The following is a 21,854-nucleotide window of genomic DNA, read 5'->3' as shown; positions in this document are numbered from 1 at the left end:
TTTAAAATTTTCTATATTTAATGGGGGTTGTGGATTAACTACATGACAACATTAGTCACTGGACAACGAAAGATTGTTGTTTTATGTGAGCATTATTTAAAAGTAGCTCAACTAAAGTTTAGAACATTGCACAACTACACAACATCTAGCTATATCGCGCTTACCGTGGGCATTGAAATCTCTAGTCACAATATATTTTGGAAAATTCTATATGGAGGCCTTCAATAACGATAAATTCTATTTGGTGGAATTTTTTGTACCATAATTTCTAATGATTCCCTAGAATTTATTAAGCCTAAGTAGCGGCCTAATTTCACTTAAATTAGTTAACCAATTGATTTAAGGCTAACTTTTTATCTTTAATCTATTAAAATACTAACCTACTCCTTAGTTTACATCACTTGCTTTTGTCAAAAAAAAAAAAAAGTTTACACCACATCATCGCCTAGCTTCACCACGTAAGCAACCACCTAGTTGACCCTAATCACCCCGGAAAAAACCCACCACTTGAAACCCCATACCCACTGTTCAAAATAGCCACCACCCCCTGAAAATTAAACCCATCACTTGAAACCCCGACTTACTGTTTGAATCCTAGTTGCACGTACAAAATCCAACCACTTCCCCGAAACACCCTTGAAAACCTATACCACCACATAAATAAAAGAACATGAATAGCTCTTCGAAACCCCCCCCCCCAACCACCCTAAAGAACCTAGATCTATGTACCTACCCCCAAAAAACCCAAAACACCTCCTCGAATCCACCACCCACTTGAGCTTTCTCCACTCCATTGGATCGTATATATACTCTCAACTTTTCTCCTCTCTACTAAAACTCTTTTCGAACTCTATTGACATATATTCAAAGCATTCCCTTATATTGAAGCATGCTCATATTTTCCCATTAAACCAAGGTAACGGGGATGTATATATAACGGGGAATGGGGTTGGGTGCTAGGAGTATAACGGGGAAAGGGAAGAAGCTATCTAGGGGGAAAAAATATTGTAAATGCCTCATTTTTCCGACTAAAAATATCTCAATTTGCGTGAAACACACAAAGCGAGGCATTTACAATAAATTTTTTGTCAATTTTGACCTCAAATCGCACCCAAAGGGCCAAAATAACCTCTAAACAAAATGTTTTTGGCACGAAAAACGAAGAATTTTGTAAAATAACCATTAGATTTAATGGTTTGTTGACGGCAGGTTGTGAAAAACAATTTTTAGTTTTTTTTTTTTTTTTTTTTTTTTTTTTTTTTTTTGGTAAAAGTAAAAAAAAAAAATTCCCCATAAGAAGTTAGGGTAAAAAAAATCTATTATATTTTCTTTTTGTTAAATATTATAGATGTTTTGGAAGTGTAACTAATTATTGTTGTAAATATTGTAAGAAGATAACTATAAGAATTCCCTCAAAAAAAAAAAAAAAAAAGATAACTATAAGAATATGTTGTTTTAAGTTTGAACCATTAACAATTGATGTAATGTTGGACTAATGGTTGAGTTTTCACTTTTTCTTCCAAAGATAACATGTTCAAAACTTTGCAGTGACAATGTTAAAAATCAAATGGGATAATATTAAGGAAGATAAGTAGTGATTTCTTAAAAGTTTACACATGTATGTTAGTATGTACATTTTTTTTATGTCATGAGGTTATAGAATAATTATCAAGGAAAGAAATCAAAACAATACAAATCTTGCTAATTAATTAGCATTTATGTAAAGATTATGTTCACATGTATTTAAGGAAATGATTGATTGTTTCTTCTTATTTTTGCTTTGGTCAAAATATGATATAAACCTTAGGATGTCAATTAGTCATGTATCAGTTATGCCACATATCAATGCGCTTCTTCCAAAGGATGCCAATATCATCTTATAAATAAAACATTTAACAATTTTACTAGAATTATGTGTCATATACATCACACCAGATTGTGTTTGAGGCTTTGAAAAATCTTATAGCACAACCCTCTATATAAACTCTAGACAAGCTGGTAGGATAGTCACACATACTATTTAGTCCCAGAACCCTCCTTGAGTCAAATAAGCACACACTCAAAGTCCAATTTTTTCTTAGTTTCAAAACAAAATTTCAACCCCTACCTTTCTTTTTCTCACCTCTTTTCAAAAACTAAAAAAAAGGGAAAAAATGGAAGAAACTACTGTTCTAGTTGTAGGAGCAGGACCTGCAGGACTTGGAATTGCGGCATGCTTAACCCAAAAATCGATCCCCCACATTATCCTTGAAAAAGAAGATTGTTGCGCTTCTCTTTGGAAAAAACGCACATATGATCGATGCCATCTTCATCTAGCAAAAGAATTTTGCTCATTACCATTGAAGCCCCATGCACCACATGCCAAGAAATATTTGGGTAAGGATGATTTCATAGATTACATTGATGAATATGTTTCTGATTTTGATATTAGGCCTCGATACTTTCACTCTGTTGAATCTGCAACCTTTGATGAAGCCACGGGAAAATGGCTAGTTGAAACCAAGAACACCTTACAAAAGGAGACTATAGTCTTTGTGGCAAGTTTTTTGGTTATCGCAACAGGTGAAAATGGCAAAGGTTACATTCCTGATATTCCTGGGTTAAAGGATTTCAAGGGAGATGTCTTACACTCTAGTGAATATAAGTCTGGTCGCGAGTTTCAAGACAAGAATGTTTTGGTTGTTGGGTGTGGCAACTCTGGGATGGAAATTAGTTATGATCTATGTAATTCGGGAGCTAACACATCAATTGTTATTAGAAATCCGGTTAGACTTCTTAGCTTCAAATTATTTGTCCATTGAATTTATTTATTTGTTACAATTTAAATTAAATTTTGTTTGACACACACATACACACGCAGAATAAAAAAATGTAATGTATTAATGTATAAACTTATTGTTTCATTCATGCAGGTTCATGTGGTTACAAGAGAAATGATTTTTGTGGGAATGCACTTGTTGAAATACTTTAGTATATCAATTGTGGACCCACTTATCACTTTTGCTAGCAAATTAAGGTATGGAAACTTGTCGAAGTACGGAATTCATCGACCAAATGAAGGCCCTTTTTTCTTGAAGGCAACCAAGGGAAGAAGCGCAGTTATTGATGTAGGAACTATTGATAAAATTCAATCCGGTGAAATTAAGGTGAATTTTATACCTTCTCTTTGTTAACCAGCTCTTTTATATATTGGAAATGTTTTCTTGGTATTATTTTTTTAATCAGAGAAAACAAAATTGATTTTATCTATATATACTGTACATTAAAAGACGTTCCTATGTGTGTGTATATATATATATATATATATATATATATATATATATATATATATATATATATATATATATAATACGTAAAATGAATTTATTATTGTCATTATTTATAATTATTAACAACTTAAAAACCAACAAGTCTCTAAACTCTATATATAATAATAATAATAATAAAAAAAAAGAATACTTAAAGTAGCCCCAGAGCAAAATGAATTTATTAGTGTCATTATATTATAATTATTAACAACTTAAAAACCAACAAGTCTCTAAACTCTATATATAATAATAATAAAAAAAAAGAATACTAAAAGTAGCCCCGGAGCAAAACCCGGGTCACACACTAGTTTTCCCCCTTAATCTTTTATTGAATTCCATGAGGACAATACAATCTTTCATAAAAATGCGCGCAAGGTCCACATTATCTGGCGTGCATATTTCGCAATATAATTTTCCTTGGTTTCAACATTGTCAGTTTAATGGGGTAATTTCAGAAAACAAATTCTTTGTTTTTTATTTCATACTTTTGTGAGAAGAAATATTCTTAAGTATAAAAAGTCTATCATTTGATATCTAACTAAATCTCCTACGATACCTTGATTCTTGTTATTTGCAAATAGGTTTTACCAGGAATTGCCAGTATTAATAAGAGCAAAGTAATGTTCGAAGATAAAGTTGAATTAGAATTTGATGCAATAATATTTGCGAGTGGATATAAAAGCACGACTTGTGAATGGCTAAAGGTATGTACATTTCTAATCATTAAATTTATGTGACTACTATGTACTCTCTTTATGTACCACTTAATTCATGATTATCAAAAAGGTTCAATCCTAAGTTTGCCCAAGTTTAGCTAAACATTGTGAGCTACTCTCCCCACATACCAAATTAATTTACACACATTAGCTAATTATGTATCTTTACCGACATATAAATGTGAATTTTTTCAAAAAGTATTCCTTCGCTTTTTTTTTTCTTCTCTAATTGGCTATTTACATATATATCGTACTCAAAAAATTTAGAAAACAGATGAGTGGAAAGTGTATATAAAATATGAGAGAAAATGTAAACAGGAGGTAAGTGGAAAAAAAAAATTGTGAATAAAAATAAGAGAAAATATGAAAATGTGTAAACATTGACTTATTATAAGGTACGAGGGTTGGATGATAAAGGAGGTATGTCTAAATAAAGTAAAACAAATAGAACAAAATAAATGGTTAAAATCAGAAGTGGGTAACAAAAAGTTGCAAATAGATAACAAATATTTCAAAAAATATGCATAAACCCTGGCTTACATGCATGTGTTCATAATAAATTTCTATCTTTTTTTAATATTTTTAGTCGAAGTAGTGCATGTAAGTATGTAAACTAGCTATTATTAGAAATACTATGTATATTATTACAAATTTATAGCATAATTAATATCCTAAAAATGTTATTGTATTCTTTTGTAGGATTATGATAGCTTATTAAAAGATGATGGGTTTCTAAAGAATCGTTTCCCAAATCACTGGAAAGGGAAAAATGGATTGTATTGCACCGGATTATCAAGAATGGGACTACAAGGTGTATCAAAGGATGCTATAGTCATTGCCAATGATATTGATATGGTTCTGAAAATTATGGTAGTCCCAAAAGAATTTTAAAAAAATATGTATCACTAGTGTTAAGTTTTACAGATGTTAATTTTGTTTTTTTTCCTTTACCCTTGAGGTTTATGTTGTCGTAGTAGCTATCTTGTTTAATAATAAAAAATGTTGTTCTATTTACATTTAGGTTTTACTGTATGTAGACTTGTTCATGCTCCTACTTATATAGGGGCAAATCTATATACGTGCTTTCCAAATAATACAAGCAAATTGATGACTTTTTATTTTACTAAGTAAGAAAAACGGTGCATATGATTAGTTCATAATTATATTGTATATAACATTTCAAAGGAGTTTAGCTTATCATTTAGCATGGTCCATATTCCTATGTATGGTATCAGGTACTTAATCATCATGTGGCAGTATGGCAAACTAACTCTTTTAAAATGGGGTTGGTTAGAATAATAGAAATGAAGTGGAAATAAAACAAATAGGAGGGGAGAAAGGAATCATTTAACTATCAGTTATCCTTTATACCGCAAAAGAAAACTTATAATGTATTAGATTAATAATATTAGTTTTTATAGTATGTACTCAGTTACTCACGTATCTATAAGAAATTACATATTGAAATAAAATTCAAACCAACGACAAATTAAAAGTTACCCTTTAAGTGTATTACCATAAAAATAGTTAAAGTTACGCTCAAACTGACCGTTTTACTATAAAATATGTACAACGGTTGTACACAAGACTTATTTAATAGTGTTACAAACAATTTTTTTTTTTTTTTTAATGTATTTTTATTATTTTTATTTGAGGAAAATTTTATTTTTAATATTTTCCTAGATCCATTCAATAATTGATATGAAGTAAATACGAAATAAATTCTCGAAAGAAATTGTTATATACACCCGAGTGTACGGTACATCTTAGGGGCATTTATTTGTTTATTTGATGATAACATGAGCAATAATCATCAAAATAACAAAAAATACTACGGTGTACCCGGGTATATAAAACAATTTGTTGTACTATTATCAATATCATGGGCATGCCAGAAGGCCCATAAATAGCAGCTCATTCAAAAGTTAATTTTATAATCCGCGGTCTTAAACATGGCTACGCGTTCTTTATGGGGACTTGCGGCCAAATTTATGGCAGCAGGCACCGCCGTCGCCGGCGGAACTGCCGGCGCCACCATTTTAACTTCCGACGATCCTCCGGCGACGCTTAAACTGTGGACCAATGTCCCTGTACGCCTCTTTCGCAACGCTTCTACCGCCGCTAGTATCGCCTTAGGTACTCTTCTTATCTTCTATAATTCTTATAGATTTGGGGAGGAATTTCAATTAGGGTTAGGGTTTCAGTGTGTTGTGTAATGAACTCAAATTTGTGGATGTTTGTTTTGGTTTGATGGAAATTGATGGAAGTTTGTTGTTGAATTTTGATGTTTTAGAGTAATTTTGGGTGATTTGTAGTTCAATTTTTTATGATCTTGTGTAGTAGTTGGCAATTGGGTGAATAATTGGATGAATGTTCAATTTTTAGTATGTTTCATTTCACCTCAATTACCTTTTTGGGATTTGATTCTCATTTTGGACTAAACTATGATACTTTTAAATGCGTTGAGTAACATAGTACTTAACAATGGAATGTTCAAAGAGTGGATCTTTGGTATTAGACTAGGATACAATAATGCAGGCGAAATAGCGAATGGAATTACAAAGGGTGTGAAGGTGTTTCTCTTAGATGAATAAGAATAATTAGGGTTTTGATAAATGGAGGATAGTTAAAATTTAAGCAGTTAGCTGCAGGAATTTAGTTTCTTGGTGCATAGTGGCCTTGTTTGGAGTGATGTCCTAGGAACTATTGCAACTCTGACATTCTTTGTTGAATTAGTCACTTGGTAGCCCATCAGTGAACTAGATGTTTGAGATTGCAATATGTGCTAAAGAACATGTCCATTAGTTAATTCTTAGCATATAATTACCCTAGCATCTGACCTTATGCTGAGTGCAGCAAAAGTTTTGGTGCTTAAACAAACTGTCTTTTGTTTGTGGTAGGAGTCATGCTGTAATGAAGGCCATTTTCCCAAGGTGTTTACGTATAGTTGCCTTTATATTAGGATTCAAATCTGTGCCTTTTTGTTGGGCAATCTTTTTAATTGATTACTGGACAGATATGTTTCTACTAAATACACAAGGCCTTATTCTTGAGTTTTTATCTCTTCACCTATGCCTTGAGAATGGTCACACTAAACTATATGGTCTCATACTTCATATGTATCTAAACTTTAAAATAATTGGAAATATTTTGTATATCTGACATCTTTTTGCATGGATCAGATTATGAATATTCTCTGTTGGGATTACCAGAAGGGAGCACTGAGTATTCAAAAATGAAACATGAAATTCATCTTAGAAGTGCTCTTAAGCTCCAAGATCTATGCTTCAGAAATGGAGGAATATATATTAAGCTTGGTCAACATATTGGTCAATTGGTATTCACTTTACTTTCTAGCATTTATTATCCGATAGCAATCTGAATTTACTACCTGTGATAAATGTGAAGCTTTGGCATGAGTGTCTCTAATAAATTTGTTAGAGGTCATGCTTGGATTTTGGTTTGCTTCTATAATTCTGATGTTGTTTTCTATCTTCTTTGTTTAGGAATATCTAGTGCCTGAAGAGTATGTAAAAACAATGAGGGATTCTATGCTGAATAAATGTCCGGTTTCATCATATGATCAAGTGTGTGACGTTATAAAGAAGGAGCTTGGAGGGATGCCAGATGAAGTATGTTCATCCCCCCCCCCCCCCCCCCCCCCACACACACACACACACACACCAAATATTGTTTGTGAAATTGTGTATCTTCTTTCTTGAATCCAGAAGATGCTTCTTTACTTTGATATCTTCTTTATGTTATGCTCTGTGTTAGCTTCTCAGCTAACAAATGGACAGTTCTCACATATTATAGAACATGAGAGAAAAAACCATAAAACTTCCAGTGTTAGAGTGGGGTGCCAGGCTAGAAAAAGAACACTTAGAAACTATAAGCTTTGACTTTTTTGTTGTCTAACCTTAGTTGGCCCTCCCTTTATTTAGGCTTTGAAATTGTTATTGTGTTTATCGGAATGATAGTGTTCCACTTGAAACATCCATATTGGCCTATGGACCAGCGGGTCCAGCCAATACAATTGGATGGTAGGCAGGTTAATGCCCTCTTGATGGACCCACCTCTCCCCTAGTGAGATCCAAACCAAGGCCGAGCTGGGGGGAGGGAAGTTCAGAGAGCATTTCTTTCTTTTTTTTTTTTTTTTTTCTCTGGCCAGAAAACAGGGCAAGTTGATGCCCTCAATCCCCCAGAATAGAGTTGATGCCCTGGTAGCTGGAGCTCAAATTTTGCTTTGTTATGTGCAGATTTTTGCCAAATTTGATCCTGCTCCCATAGCAAGCGCTTCCCTTGCACAAGTTCATGTTGCACAGCTGCGTAATGGCCAAAGAGTCGCTGTGAAGGTTACAATTTCTGTATTACTAATGTAAATAAGATTATGGATCAAACACAATGTGGATTTAAGTGCTGAGCCTTGTATTTCCTTCTCTTTTCTATTTTTCCCTGCTACTTTCTAATATCCAGGTACAGCATGCTCACATGACTGATACTGCGGCTGCAGATTATGCAACTGTGGAGCTGATTGTAAATACGCTTCATCGGTTGTTTCCCAACTTTGATTACAGGTACTTTGATGTATTGCACTTTTGCTTACAGGTTAATATTCAAAGTGCATGATTAACCAAACTTAATTTCTTGTTATGATGCCATGCTAAGATAATTTCTTTAAACATGATGGGAGCCAAAGTCGCTGAAGTAATTTATCATAAATAAATTGTAAATTTTATGTCCTTGAACTATACACACTGCTCTAATGTGTCAATCTCTTGTCGTATATAGGTGGTTGGTCGCTGAAGTTCGAGAAAGCTTGCCTAAGGTATGTTGTAAAACTTAAAACAAATAGAGAAGCAGAAGGCCAGGTTTTAAAGATGTTGGGAAGAGACCCAATGAGAAAGCTTTTTTAATTGGAAGGGTGACATGTGCAACTTTATGCAACTGAATGTGCATTATTTTTTGAGCTATATGTTTATCTTTTGCTTAACCAAAACTACATCTATTGGAATAAGATTTGCTCGATTAAGATAACAGAGCACATTCTTTTAAATAAAGTTGCACGTGTTATTAACTTATAAAAGTTGCAGCTAATAAAACATGCACACACTGTAAAAAAAAAAAATGCAAAAAAGCCTTAGCTCCTTCTCATTTGACCTTAAATCACTTCTTTGACTTTTTATCTGGCTTATATGCATCTACTTGGTGGCTTAGTGCTGATATAACTATTTACTCCCTGTGAGTCTATGAGACTTCATTATTGATTGTTCTGGATTTCATGTATATGTTTCTTTGCCAAATTACTCATCAGATGCTGCTCCCTTGGGCTATTTATAGTTGTAACACATGGATTAAACTAGTCTTTGATGATTTATCAGGAAAAGAACAAGATTACGTGACTGAATTCCCTGCTTCTCCCTTTATTAATGTCCATTTATGATTGGGCACGCATCTAAGAAAATATAGTAAGGGAGTGATTAAATGTGTGTGTTTGTGTGTGTGTGTGTGTGAGAGAGAGAGAGAGAGAGAGAACCTTTGCTTTATAAATATGCTAATTCTGGTGTTCTTCATTCTGAAAAAGCTAATTCTGTGTATGTAGTTTTATCTGTATTTATTGGTCACATCTGAAGAATTCTGTGATTTTGCCCTTTGCTCTATGTTCTTTCTTAATGTTTGTATGCCGATTTGTTGTTACTAAATTCTAAGTCATGGAAATCAAAATGAAAAGTTGTTTATATTAGTAATCATTGGTGTTTGTCTTTCTTTATACCTGGACACCTTTCCATATTATGTCGGATTCTGCCTGAAGACATTGATGAAAATTTCTGAATTTTGCTGTCCCAAAACATGATTGAAAATTGAAACTACACAGAATAAAAAAAAATGCTATGAATGATGCTTTCTTACCTTTCACGCAATGTTTGTTAGGATTTTGGAGGGAGTATTAGTTAAAAATAAATGCACTGAGTTTTATTTACGTACACTAGGGTTGGTCTACCTTTGTGGTTGGGAATTCTTTAATAATAGTCTCACTGGTCTGAGTCTTCTGACCAGGCTTTTGATCTACTATGAAGTTGGGGCTCGCAGAGCATGCTGCTAAGAAACCTTGATCTTTCATTGGATTGGTATCTAGTAATATATTTGAAGCAGTTCTAGACTTCTAGTATCTAGATTTCTTGAGTTAATTCCTGTAGAAGATACTGATTAAGGTATTCAAGATTAGAAAGATTTTTTATTTTGGGTTTTAATGTATTGTCATGACTTATCTAGCCTTTATCTTCCGGTTGTTTTACATGTTTGGTTTATTATTAGTATCATTTAAATTATGTGTATGTGATTTAATTGCTCAAGTGATTGCATTTTATTTATTAGATGCAAGGGCCTGATATAATTATTGTTGGTGTGGCTATCAGGAACTAGACTTCTTGGTCGAGGCACAGAACAGTCAAAAATGTTTGCATAATTTTCAGAAACTATCACCACATATATCAGACAGTATATATGTTCCATTGGTCTACTGGAACATGAGTACTAAGAAATTGCTAACTATGGAGTATATAGATGGTGTCCAAATTGATGATGTGAAGGGCATTCAGAAAATGGGAATCCTACCCTACGATGTTTCCAGACTGGTAATTTTCCTTATTTTTCTGCATTTGATAGCGTGTTATGGTCTAGCGTTCATAAGACCTTCGGTATAGCTTAGCATAGCATGGCTTGGTGCTGGCATTACATGACCTCTGATTCTGATATTTTTTTTTAAAAATTTCTTCCCCGCTTTGATCCCAATAATATTCACTTTGCAAAAATTGTGGAATTAGATAACTAGTTTGACAGCCATATTATGATTTCCGATAGTTTATTTTGTTACATTGAACCTTCATTTATACATTTTTATAAAATTCTTTTTGTTCAAAATTTGTATTTCTGCCTTCAGTAGTGTCTAATAGGGTTGATTTGTAATTGATTGTAGATGAGCGAGGCTTTTGCAGAGATGATTTACAAACATGGATTTGTGCACTGTGATCCACATGCAGCCAACTTGATAGTTCGCCCATTGCCTTCAGGCAAAAGAAATATATTAGGTAACCTTTGTCCATGTACTTTTTTGCGTTGCACAAATATTTTGTCTTAGAGGTCTATCGAGGACTGATGGTACCACCAATTTAAATCTTACTACGTAATTGATATACGCTCATGTTCGATAAAAAGCCATTTTCCTGATTAAGCAAAGTCACCCATATCTCCGAAAAGTATCCTAGTATAATTATCAATATGGTTCCAAAGGCCTCGCTTTGGATACTTTCACTAAGCCTTCACTATGAACAATTGAAGACAACCAAAATCAACAGTGATAATGGTGGGTGTAACATCAATATAACAACCTATGCATCAACAAAGGTGGGTGGGTAATGAAGGATTCTTGACACCTTAATAAGACCCGGGATGCCTAGTTGCGACTGAAACCATCCACTACAACGTATTTTTAAAATAACCATATAATTGAATCAAATTCAGTCTCGATACTTTATAGGACTATTGATAGAGCTGTCAAAAACTGACCCGACCCGGGAACTCGACCTGAACCGGCAATGATCTGAACCCAACCTGTACCCGAACAGTGGGGTGAAACTAGCGACCTGTAACCCGTCCTGAACCTGATGTCTACCGAGTGATCCAATACTTTTTGACCTGAACCCGAACCTGCTCCCGACATGAGACTAACCATCAACCGATTTAATCCGACCCAACAACAATCTGAACCCAAACTAGTACCCGACCCAATTAGAACCTGTACCCCAGTCACGGAAGGTTTAATAAAATTTATATGCCTTTTGTTCAACTTATATACTAGTACAAATCTGTAAATCCACAATCCGATTCAGCTTGTATCCCTTTTGTTCTTTATTACTCATATATAGGTTTAAGAAAATCTTGATAATGCTGATCAAATTATGGAAGACGTAATTATATAGGTTTCACTTAATCACATTGATATTTATTGGAATTGAACTTGAACTAAAACCCAACTCAACACTAACTTGAACCCGAATGTACCATCTATTAACCCACTCAAACCCGACACACCCACAACCCGAATCTAAAATAGAATCCGATCTATATTCAAAAAGGTGAACGATGGCCTAGAATAACCTCAACTGAAATTGACCCGACTCGAATTTGAACCTGATCAGAGGCTAGATTGACCCAACATAACATAATCCAGATTTAACCCGAGACAAGATTTGACCCAACCCAAACCCAACTTGAATACCTGAATCGACAGCTATACTATAATACGCGAAATCGAAGCGATTTAGGAGGTGTCGGGAGTTGGTGTTGGAATTTCACGGAACACTAAGGGATGAATCCCGGGATCATATAATATTGTGTGGACCCATATATGACCATTATCCGGCAAGGTAAAGGCCCCATGAAAGCTTATAGCCAATACAAGAGGCATGTACGAAAACAAGTAAAATGACCATTTAAAGGCAAATTGGATAGTTCCACCCACCCAATTAAACTCTCAGACGGTATTAGGGACCATGGTAAACATCTCGGCAATTTTTTATTTTCGGGCGAAAAAAGGTCAAAAAATTAAAAAATTGAAGGCTAAGCTATAATCCATAGTTTTTGAGGAAATTTTAAGGGTTTCGGGGCCCGGTGGCGAAAAGGGTTGAGACCCTAGAGTTGTCACGAGTCACCCTACCCGAGGACTCGACCTTGACACAAGGATATGAACCCAGGATGTACTCGAAAAATGGGGTGGATTATAGCCTTTAATTTTGCCACCTTTTGCCACGAGGCCCAAAACCTAAAAATTTCCTTAAAAAGCGTGGATTATAGCCTTCAATTTTGTAATTTTTCACCTTATTTTGCCCCGGAAATAAAAATTGCCGAGATGTTTACTATGGTCCCTAAAACCGTCCGGAAGTCCAACTGGGTCGGTGTACCATCTAACATGCCCTTAAACGGTCATTTACCCGTTCGAAGCTTGCACCAATTTTGTAAACTCAAGCCTACCACGGACGTTTATAATAACATATAATGATCATATGTGGTTTCAAACGGCATTATATGACCTCAAAATGCATCCCTTTGGGTCTCTAGGCTTTTTGCCACCGGGCCTCGAAACCTCAAAATTTCCTCAAAAAGCGTGTATTATAGCCTTTAATTTTGTAATTTTTTGACCTTTTTTTGCCCGGAAATAAAAATTGCCGAGATGTTTACTATGGTCCCTAGTACCCTCCAAGAGTCCAATTAGGTCGGTGGAACCATCAAATATATCCTTAAACGGTCATTTTACCCGTTCACAACTTGTAGTTATTTCGTAAACTCAAGCCTACAACGTACGTTTATCACAACATATAATGATCATATATTGTTTCAAACGGCATTATAAGACCCTAAGATATATCCCCTAGGGTCTCAAAACATTTCGCCACTAGGTCTTGAAACCTTAAAATTTCCTCAAAAAGCGTGGATATAGCCTTCAATTTTGTAAATTTTTGACCTTTTTTCATGCGGAAACAAAAATTGCCGAGGGGTTAATCATGGTCCCTAATATCATCCGGGAGTCCGATTGGGTCGATGGAACTATCCAATATGCCCTTAAACGGTCATTTTACTCGTTCACAACTTGTAGTGATTTTGTAAACTCAATCCTACCACGAACGTTTATGACAACATATAATGATCATATGTGGTTTCAAACGGCATTATATGACCCCGAGATGTATCCCTAGGGTCTCAAGCCTTTTCGCTACTAGGCTCCTAAACCTCAAAATTTCCTCAAAAAATGTAGATTATTAAAAAATGTAGATTAATAAAAATTGTTGAGATATTTACCATGATCCCTAATATTCACTGGGAGTCCAATTAGGTCAGTAGAACCATCTAATATGCCCTTAAACGATCATTTCACCCGTTCACAACTTGCATCGATTTCGTAAACTCAAGCCTACCACGCACGTTTATGACAACATATATGATCATAAATGGTTTCAAACGACTTTATATGACCCCGAGATGTATCTCCTAGGGTCTCAAGGTTTTTCGCCACCGGGCCCCTAAACCTCTAAACTTCCTCAAAAATCGTGGATATAGTCTTTAATTTTGTAATTTTTTTGACCTTTTTTCGCCCGGAAATAAAATCGCCAAGATGTTTACCATGGTCCCTAATACCTTCCGGGAGTCCAATTGGGTCGATGGAACCATCCAATATGCCCTTAAACAGTCATCTTACCCGTTCACAACTTGTAGTGATTTCGTAAATTTAAGCCCACCACATACGTTTATGACAACATATAATGATCATATATGGTTTCAAACGTCATAATATGAAGCCGAGATATATCCCTGAGGTATCAACACTTTTCGCCACTTGGCCCCGAAATCTCAATATTTCCTCAAAAAGCGTGAATAATAGCGTTCAATTTTGTAATTTTTTTTGACCTTTTTTGCCCGGAAATAAAAATTTCTGATATGTTTTTAATGGTTTCTAATATCCTCTTTAAATCCAATTGGGTCGGTGGAACCATCAAATATGCCCTTTAACGGTCATTTTACCTGTTCACAACTTGTAGTGATTTCGTAAATTCAAGCCTACCACGTTTATGAAAACATATACTTCCTCCGTCCCCTAAAGAACGACCCATTTGGGTTGATTACGCGGGTATTAAGAAAGTTAAATAAACAGAAATTAAAGTATATTGAAAATATAAATTTACATTGGGTTTGTAAAAATATAGAGAGAGAAAGTAATAAAATTACATGGAAAATCAAATTTTTATATGGAGAAGCTAATTTTGCACAAATATTGTTGCAAATTGGTGGGTGTTTTAATGCAAATGGGTCATTCTTTTTGGGACTAAAATTAGGCAAATGGGTCGTTCGTTCAAAGACGGAGGTAGTAATGATCATATATGGTTTTAAACGACATTATGACCCCGAGATGTATCCCTTAGGGTCTTAAGCCTTTTCGCCACCGGGCCCCGCAAGCTCAAAATTTCCTCAAAAAGTGTGGATTATAGCCTTGAATTTTGTAATTTTTTGACATTTTTTTGCTCATAAATAAAAATTGTCAAAGTGGTTACCATGCTCCTTAATACCCTCCGGGAGTCAATTTGGTCGGTGAAGCCATCCAATATGCCCTTAAATGGTCATTTTACCTGTTTGCAACTTGCACCAATTGCGTAAACTTATGCCTACCACGGACGTTTATGACTACATAAAATGATAATATATGGTTTCAAATGGCATTATAAGACCCCGAGATGTATTCCCTAGAGTCTCAAGGCTTTTCGTCCCCTAAACCTAAAAATTTCATCAAAAAGCGTGGATTATAGCCTTCAATTTTGTATTTTTTTTACCTTTTTTCGCCCGACAATAAAAATTGCGGAGATGTTTACCATGGTCCTTAATACCCACCAGAAATCCAATTGGGTCGGTGGAACCATCTAATATTCCAATATGCCCTTAAACGATTATTTTATACATTCACAACTTGTAGTGATTTCGTACCACAGACGTTTATGACAACACGTAATGATCATATGTGGTTTCAAACGACATTATATAACCCCGAGATGTATCCCTTAGAGTCTTAAGGTTTTTTGTCATCGGGCCTTGAAACCTCAAAATTTCCTCAAAAGCGTGGATTATAGCCTTTTATTTTGTAATTTTTTGACATTTTTCGCCCGGAAATAAAAATTGCCGAGATGTTTACCATGGTCTCTAATACTCTCCGGGAGTCCAATTGGGTCGGTGGAACCATCCAATATGCCTTTAAATGGTCATTCTACTCGTTCACAACTTGTAGTGATTTCGTAAACTCAAGCCTACCACGTACGTTTATGACAACATATAATGATCATATATGGTTTCAAACGGCATTATATGACCCCAGGTTATATCACATAGGGTCTCAAAACGTTTCGCCACCGGGTCCCGAAATCTCAAAATTTCCTCAAAAAGCATGGATTATAGCCTTCAATTTTGTAATTTTTTTACCTTTTTTCGTCCGGAAATAAAAATTACCGAGATGTTTAGCATGGTCTCTAATACCCTCCAGGAGTACAATTGGGTCGGTGGAACCATCCAATATGCTGTTAAACGGTCATTTTACTCGTTCACAACTTTTAGTGATTTCGTAAAGTCAAGTCTACCACGTACGTTTATGATAACATATAATGATCATATATGGTTTCAAACGGCATTTTATGACACCAAGGTGTATCACCTAGGGTCTTAACACTTTTCACTACCAGGCCCGAAACCTCAAAATTTCCTCAAAAAGTGTGGCAGCCTTTAATTTTGTAATTTTTTGACCTTTTTTTGCCCGGAAATAAAAATTGTCGAAATGTTTACCATGGTGCCTAATACCCTCTGGGTGTCCAATTGGGGGTCGGAGGAACCATCCAATATGTCCTTTAACGGTCATTTTACCTGTTCACAACTTGCATTAATTTTGTAAACTCAAGCCTACCACAGACGTTTATGACAACATATAATGATCATATATGGTTTCAAACGGTGTTATATGATCCCGAGATGTCACCGGGCCCCTAAACCTCAAAATTTCCTCAAAAAGCGTGGATTATAGTCTTCAATTTTGTAATTTTTGACTTTTTTCGCCCGGAAATAAAAGTTGACGAGATGTTTACCATGGTCCTTAATACCTTCGGGAGTCCAATTGGGTCGGTGGAACCATCCAAATATGCCCTTAAACGGTCATTTTACCCGTTCGCAACTTGCATCGATTTCGTAAACTCAAGCCTACTATGGACGTTTATGACAACATATAATGATCATATATGGTTTCAAACGACATTATATGACCCCGAGATGTATCCCCTAGGATCTCAAGGCTTTTCGCCACCGGACCCGTAAACCTCAAAATTTCCTCAAAAAAGTGTGGATTATAGCCTTCAATTTTGTAATTTTTTTACCTTTTTTCGCCCGAAAATAAAAATTGCCGAGATGTTTATTTTGGTCCCTAATACCTTTCGGGAGTCCAATTGGGTCGGTGGAACCATCCAAATATGTCCTTAAACGGTCATTTTACCCATTCTCAACTTGTAGTGATTTCGTAAACTCAAGCCTGCCACGTATGTTTATGAAAACATATGATGATTATATATGGTTTCAAATGTCATTATATGACTCCGAGATAAATCCCCTATGGTCTCAACACTTTTTGCCACCGGACCTGCAACCTCAAAATTTCCTCAATAAGTGTGGGTTATAGCTACAGCTGTCAAAAACTGACCGACCCAAGAACCCGACCTTAACTGACAATGATCTGAACCCAGCTTGTACTCGAACAATGGGGTGAAACTAGTGACCTGTAACCCGAGTACCCGACCTGAATCTGACTTGATCTTTATCGAAAACCGATTTGATTAAATACTTTATGAATTGAACCCGAACCTACACCTGACTTGATAGTTACCGTACACCGATTTAATCCGACTCGAAAACAATTTGAACCCGAACTAGTACCCGATCCAATTAAAACCTGAACCCGAATCATGGAAGGTCTAATAAAATTTTATATACCTTTTATTCAGCTTATGTATTGGTATAATTCTGTAAACCCTTAATCCGATTTAATAAAATCTTTTGTTCAGGTTATATACCTTTTGTTCTCTATTACTCATATATAGTTTTAATAAAATCTTGATGATGCTTGATCAAATTATGGAAGGCGTAATTATATAGTTCAACTTGGCCACATCGATATTTATTAGAATTGAACTTGAACCAAAACCCGACTCAACACTAACCCGAACCCCAATTTACCATATTGTTAACCCATCCAAACCCGACTCAACACAACCTTGAAATTGAACCCGATCTGATTTTAACTCGAATTGAACCCGACCTATATCCGGATAGGTAAACGACCCGTTATAACTTGAACTCAAATTTGGCCCTACTGAACTTGATTCTGATTTGAAGCTAGATTGAACCAACATAACCTGATCCTGATTTAACCTGAAACCTAATTTGACCTGACCCAAACCCGACTTGAATACCCGAATTGACAGCTCTACCTATTAATAAGTATATTATGGACCTTATAGCTCCAAGCCAACTTTATGACCACTTGAAACAACCCCCATTCCCACTACAGTTTTTTTGTAAAGTTTCCCGAAATATGTCTGAAAGCATGGGTTGACCTTTTCTTTTAGAAATTTCCGTCAATTTTGTACCTGAAAAGGAAAGAAGACTAAATGTTTTTAATGGACCCCACTAACCTCAAGAGCCCACTGGTGTTTGGACTCGTCTACTTTGTCTTTTAGTATTAAATTATCCAATCATGGGCACGCCTCCTATCATTGATCCAAGCTGACTATATACATATATGGTTCCAAACAACCTTTTATGACTATGAGATGCATCCCTTTTCATTTCATGAGTTTTCGATATCTGGTCCTAAAATCCCTGAAAAATGATCCGAAAGCATGGATATAGCCTACGAATCTGAGGGACTTCGACTTTTTTGACATGAGATCCATGACCTCGTGCATGGACCACATGAGACCCTGGGTGACCATATGGGTGATTAAGTTTGTCCAATTTGCCTCTTAACTATTTATAATCAATCATGAACATGCCTCATTGACTTGAGAAAACCACGAACATTAATGTGACTAACTTGTAGGTGTATCTGGGGAATCTTGTATGACCTCGAGATTTATCCCTCACCATCATTTGAATCAACAAAATTTCGAAATAGCCATATAATTAAACCAAAATCATTCTCAAAACATTATAGACTTATTATGTGACTGACTTGTGGGCTTATATAGTTCCAAACAATCATTTGTGCCGCTGAGATGCTTAATGAATTTTTTTATAAACGTGTTATTAATTTATTACTGAAGATCATTCGAGTAGTATTGAAATGAATAGAGTGTTGTATTAAATCTCAATGTGATGAACCATCCATAGAAGGTGTATTATTGGAATTGTACAATAAATCAACTAGGAAGCTTGAAGAAAAGGGCAATAAACAAGTTAAAGGAAAAGGGGTATCAGGAAGTTTATGAATAGAGGAGAGTCTAAAGAATATGGATTACAAGGAGAATTGAGAATTTTATCTTAGCTTTGGGAGAGTATCAAGTGGTCCTTGAATAGCGTCATCATGCTCATGTCCTAATTGTCCTTAGTCTCCTTACTAGTGTAATTACAAAGAAAATTGAGAATCTTATTTTAGCTTTCGAAGAATCATGTAGGTCTCTTTTCTTGTGTTATCTTGTGACCTTTTCAATTTAGAATTCGTCCTTTTTTCTCAGAAAATTGCAAATTTGACTTGTATATTGTTCATGTATTGTTAAACTTGGAAGGGTTAATTTCTTAAGCTACCATACTTTGTGTGCGTACGTGCATAATACATACTATTTTATTTTTGCTTGGGTGAGCACATCTTTGTTAGCTTTTCATCATACATTGATCTCCATACTTTCTTTGTCTAGATAACTCTATTTCGAGATGTCATATGCACTGACTCTGGTTATTTGGTTTCCTTTCCTTTTAACAGGCAAGAGAAAACCACAGTTGGTACTTTTGGACCATGGTCTATATAAAGAACTCGACTTTGATACCAGAGTAAACTATGCTGCATTGTGGAAGGTGTTGTTTCTTTTTTTTTTTTTTTTTTTTTTTTCTTTTTTTCTTTTTTTTTTCCCGTGGGTATCTTAATATTTATAAGTTTCCTAAATTTTGTATAAATATAAAGGGAGCATTTGAGACTATCTTTTTATGATGTGTTATGTAGGGGTTGGTGTTTTCTGATGAAAAGGCTATAAGAGAAAATAGTGCAAAGCTGGGTGCTGGGGATGACCTCTATGCACTATTTGCCGGTATTCTGACAATGAGGCCTTGGAATAGGGTCATTGATACCTCAGTTGATCATTTGATGATACAGGGGACAGAGAATGATCGATCGGAACTCCAGGTACTCTTATTTATTCAATGCATTAACTTTTGTCTCTTTTTTTTTAAGGAGATTTTTCTATATGCAGTGTTGATTTAAGTTTTAATATAATTGATTTTGATCTTCCTAATAATCATGGATGTGCATCTAATTTTTTCTCATGATGGTTTTTTGTAATTGACTTGTTACAAATTAACGTTATGCTTTGTTGCTTCCAGATGTATGCATCCCAGTACTTCCCTCAGATCACAGAACTTTTGAGGAGGCTGCCTCGTGTGATTTTGTTGATGCTGAAGACTAATGATTGCTTACGATCAGTCAACAATGTTTTGGTAAAGCATTTAAACTTGAGTCTTCAGCTACTATGTATGTTTATTCCTTTATAGTTTCCAGTTTTTGGACAGACCAACGTATACATGAAAGTGAGACTTGTAGTCTACAATGATCAGTATCTGATGAACTAACTTTATATTGATAAACTTATTATGTAAATGACCATTTTATTTTGAGGGTCATGGGGACAATGAGTACACAGGACAAGAAAAGTCGCGTCACCTTTAGTTATTAGCTCTGTTACACCTGTTGTCAGATGGTTTTCGACTCTGTTTTCTCTAGTCCTCTTCTATTGCCAGTACGGTAGGGAGCTTTTTGTATTTGTGAGGAAAGAATGTCTATTGATTAAGTCATTAGGTGCTCTCAGAGTGTTTTGGCCCTTTTGGGTAAAAATGACCCGAAGGGAGATTAATAGGCTCTTGCACTTCTTGGGAACCCTTTATAGGCGGATCATATTGGGTGAGACTACTTTGCCAACTATATCGTCTATATGAAACTCCAACTTTGGCAATGCCAATTTGCTTGTAATTACCGCTGGGTAAGAAACAATGAACAGTGAGTGAGATTTGCTAGGGATGTAAACAATATGTAATACCTACTAAACAGAGTTATATTGAGAATATGTTCTTATTAATTGTCTTTATCCGCTATTTGACTATATTTCCTGATCTAACTTCCAGTTATGAATATTTTGCACAGCTGCAAGGATCATCTTTGGATACATTCTTGATCATTGGTCGGGTTTCTTCCGAAGCAGTTATTCAGGCAAAGTTGATGAAAAAGAAATCTTTGCTAACATGGCTAATCGTTTGGCTGGAAGGGATTATTTTAAGAGCTCGACTTCTGGGAATGCACTTTGGTATATGGTTGTTGCACTTCCAGAAAATTTTGCTGTATAGAAAATCTCTGGGCTGCTGAATGTTGGTTTCCTCAGCTAAAATTGCAGGCTGCAGGCGTTCACTTTTTGTTTCAGTTACACAAGCATATTATTTTGGCCTAAGCCAATTGATTACAACCATTGTTTAGAATTACAGTGAATATTTTTGAATTGCATATTACATTCATTATTTAATTAATTCAATATCCAAACGAACCCTGATAGGTAGAACAAGGGGTTCTTACATTGTAATTGACAAATGACAAGCATAGATTATAAATAATGCATTGCTGCTGCAACGCTGTTGCAGCAGCTTTGAACCACCTTAATTGCCTCTGGTTCTACTTTGTTTCATACTTTTGTGAACCAGCTATTTGATTTAACTATTGAAATAAGTTCTTACCAGTGAGATTTTGCACTTCCTGTATTGTATATGTGCTTCCTAATCTTAACGTTTTATTTTATGGACCAGGCACCCATAATATATGATGCAATTCCCCAAATCCTAATATTATTTTCAGGGGTTTTATGACTTTCATCCAATAAGTGGTAAATTATAAACATGTATACTACAGGTATATTGCAAACTAAAAGTTGTTGATTTTATGATTTCTTTTGGAATGGTTTCGATTCTTCTGATAAATGTTATCTTATACAATTATATCTTATAT

The 21,854-nt window shown here is 35.1% G+C and overlaps 2 protein-coding genes across 2 annotated transcripts; both read left to right on the top strand.

Annotated features, from left to right (window-relative positions):
* Window positions 1-2,153: 2,153 nt before the first annotated feature.
* On the top strand, window positions 2,154-4,915 carry LOC145593549 (putative indole-3-pyruvate monooxygenase YUCCA10). The gene is made up of 4 exons (XM_081649802.1): window positions 2,154-2,765; window positions 2,913-3,146; window positions 3,890-4,012; window positions 4,724-4,915. The coding sequence occupies exons 1-4, from the start codon at window positions 2,154-2,156 to the stop codon at window positions 4,913-4,915; spliced, it is 1,161 nt and encodes a 386-aa protein (XP_081505928.1).
* A 1,014-nt stretch (window positions 4,916-5,929) lies between these two features.
* LOC145594881 (putative ABC1 protein At2g40090) lies at window positions 5,930-21,478 on the top strand. The gene is made up of 12 exons (XM_081651226.1): window positions 5,930-6,160; window positions 7,207-7,361; window positions 7,531-7,656; window positions 8,284-8,379; window positions 8,501-8,601; window positions 8,816-8,852; window positions 10,441-10,659; window positions 11,001-11,112; window positions 19,578-19,669; window positions 19,815-19,994; window positions 20,192-20,305; window positions 21,006-21,478. Exons 1-12 carry the CDS (start codon window positions 5,977-5,979, stop codon window positions 21,222-21,224), a joined length of 1,635 nt encoding a protein of 544 aa, XP_081507352.1. The 5' UTR covers window positions 5,930-5,976; the 3' UTR covers window positions 21,225-21,478.
* Window positions 21,479-21,854: the final 376 nt, after the last annotated feature.

The sequence above is a fragment of the Chenopodium album genome, chromosome 19 (assembly GCF_948465745.1).
Source record: "Chenopodium album chromosome 19, dcCheAlbu1.1, whole genome shotgun sequence".
Taxonomy (NCBI): Eukaryota; Viridiplantae; Streptophyta; class Magnoliopsida; order Caryophyllales; family Amaranthaceae; genus Chenopodium; species Chenopodium album.
This window is presented reverse-complemented; position numbering and strand designations above follow the sequence as displayed.

Bases quoted from the DNA above. Each gene is read 5' to 3' on its own strand.
- LOC145593549 (XM_081649802.1), top strand. From the start codon at position 2,154: ATGGAAGAAACTACTGTTCTAGTTGTAGGAGCAGGACCTGCAGGACTT. The intron at 3,147-3,889 runs GTGAATTTTATA...ATTTGCAAATAG, and splicing joins TTCAATCCGGTGAAATTAAG to GTTTTACCAGGAATTGCCAG. The intron at 4,013-4,723 runs GTATGTACATTT...ATTCTTTTGTAG, and splicing joins CGACTTGTGAATGGCTAAAG to GATTATGATAGCTTATTAAA.
- LOC145594881 (XM_081651226.1), top strand. From the start codon at position 5,977: ATGGCTACGCGTTCTTTATGGGGACTTGCGGCCAAATTTATGGCAGCA. The intron at 8,380-8,500 runs GTTACAATTTCT...TCTAATATCCAG, and splicing joins GCCAAAGAGTCGCTGTGAAG to GTACAGCATGCTCACATGAC. The intron at 8,602-8,815 runs GTACTTTGATGT...TGTCGTATATAG, and splicing joins TTTCCCAACTTTGATTACAG to GTGGTTGGTCGCTGAAGTTC.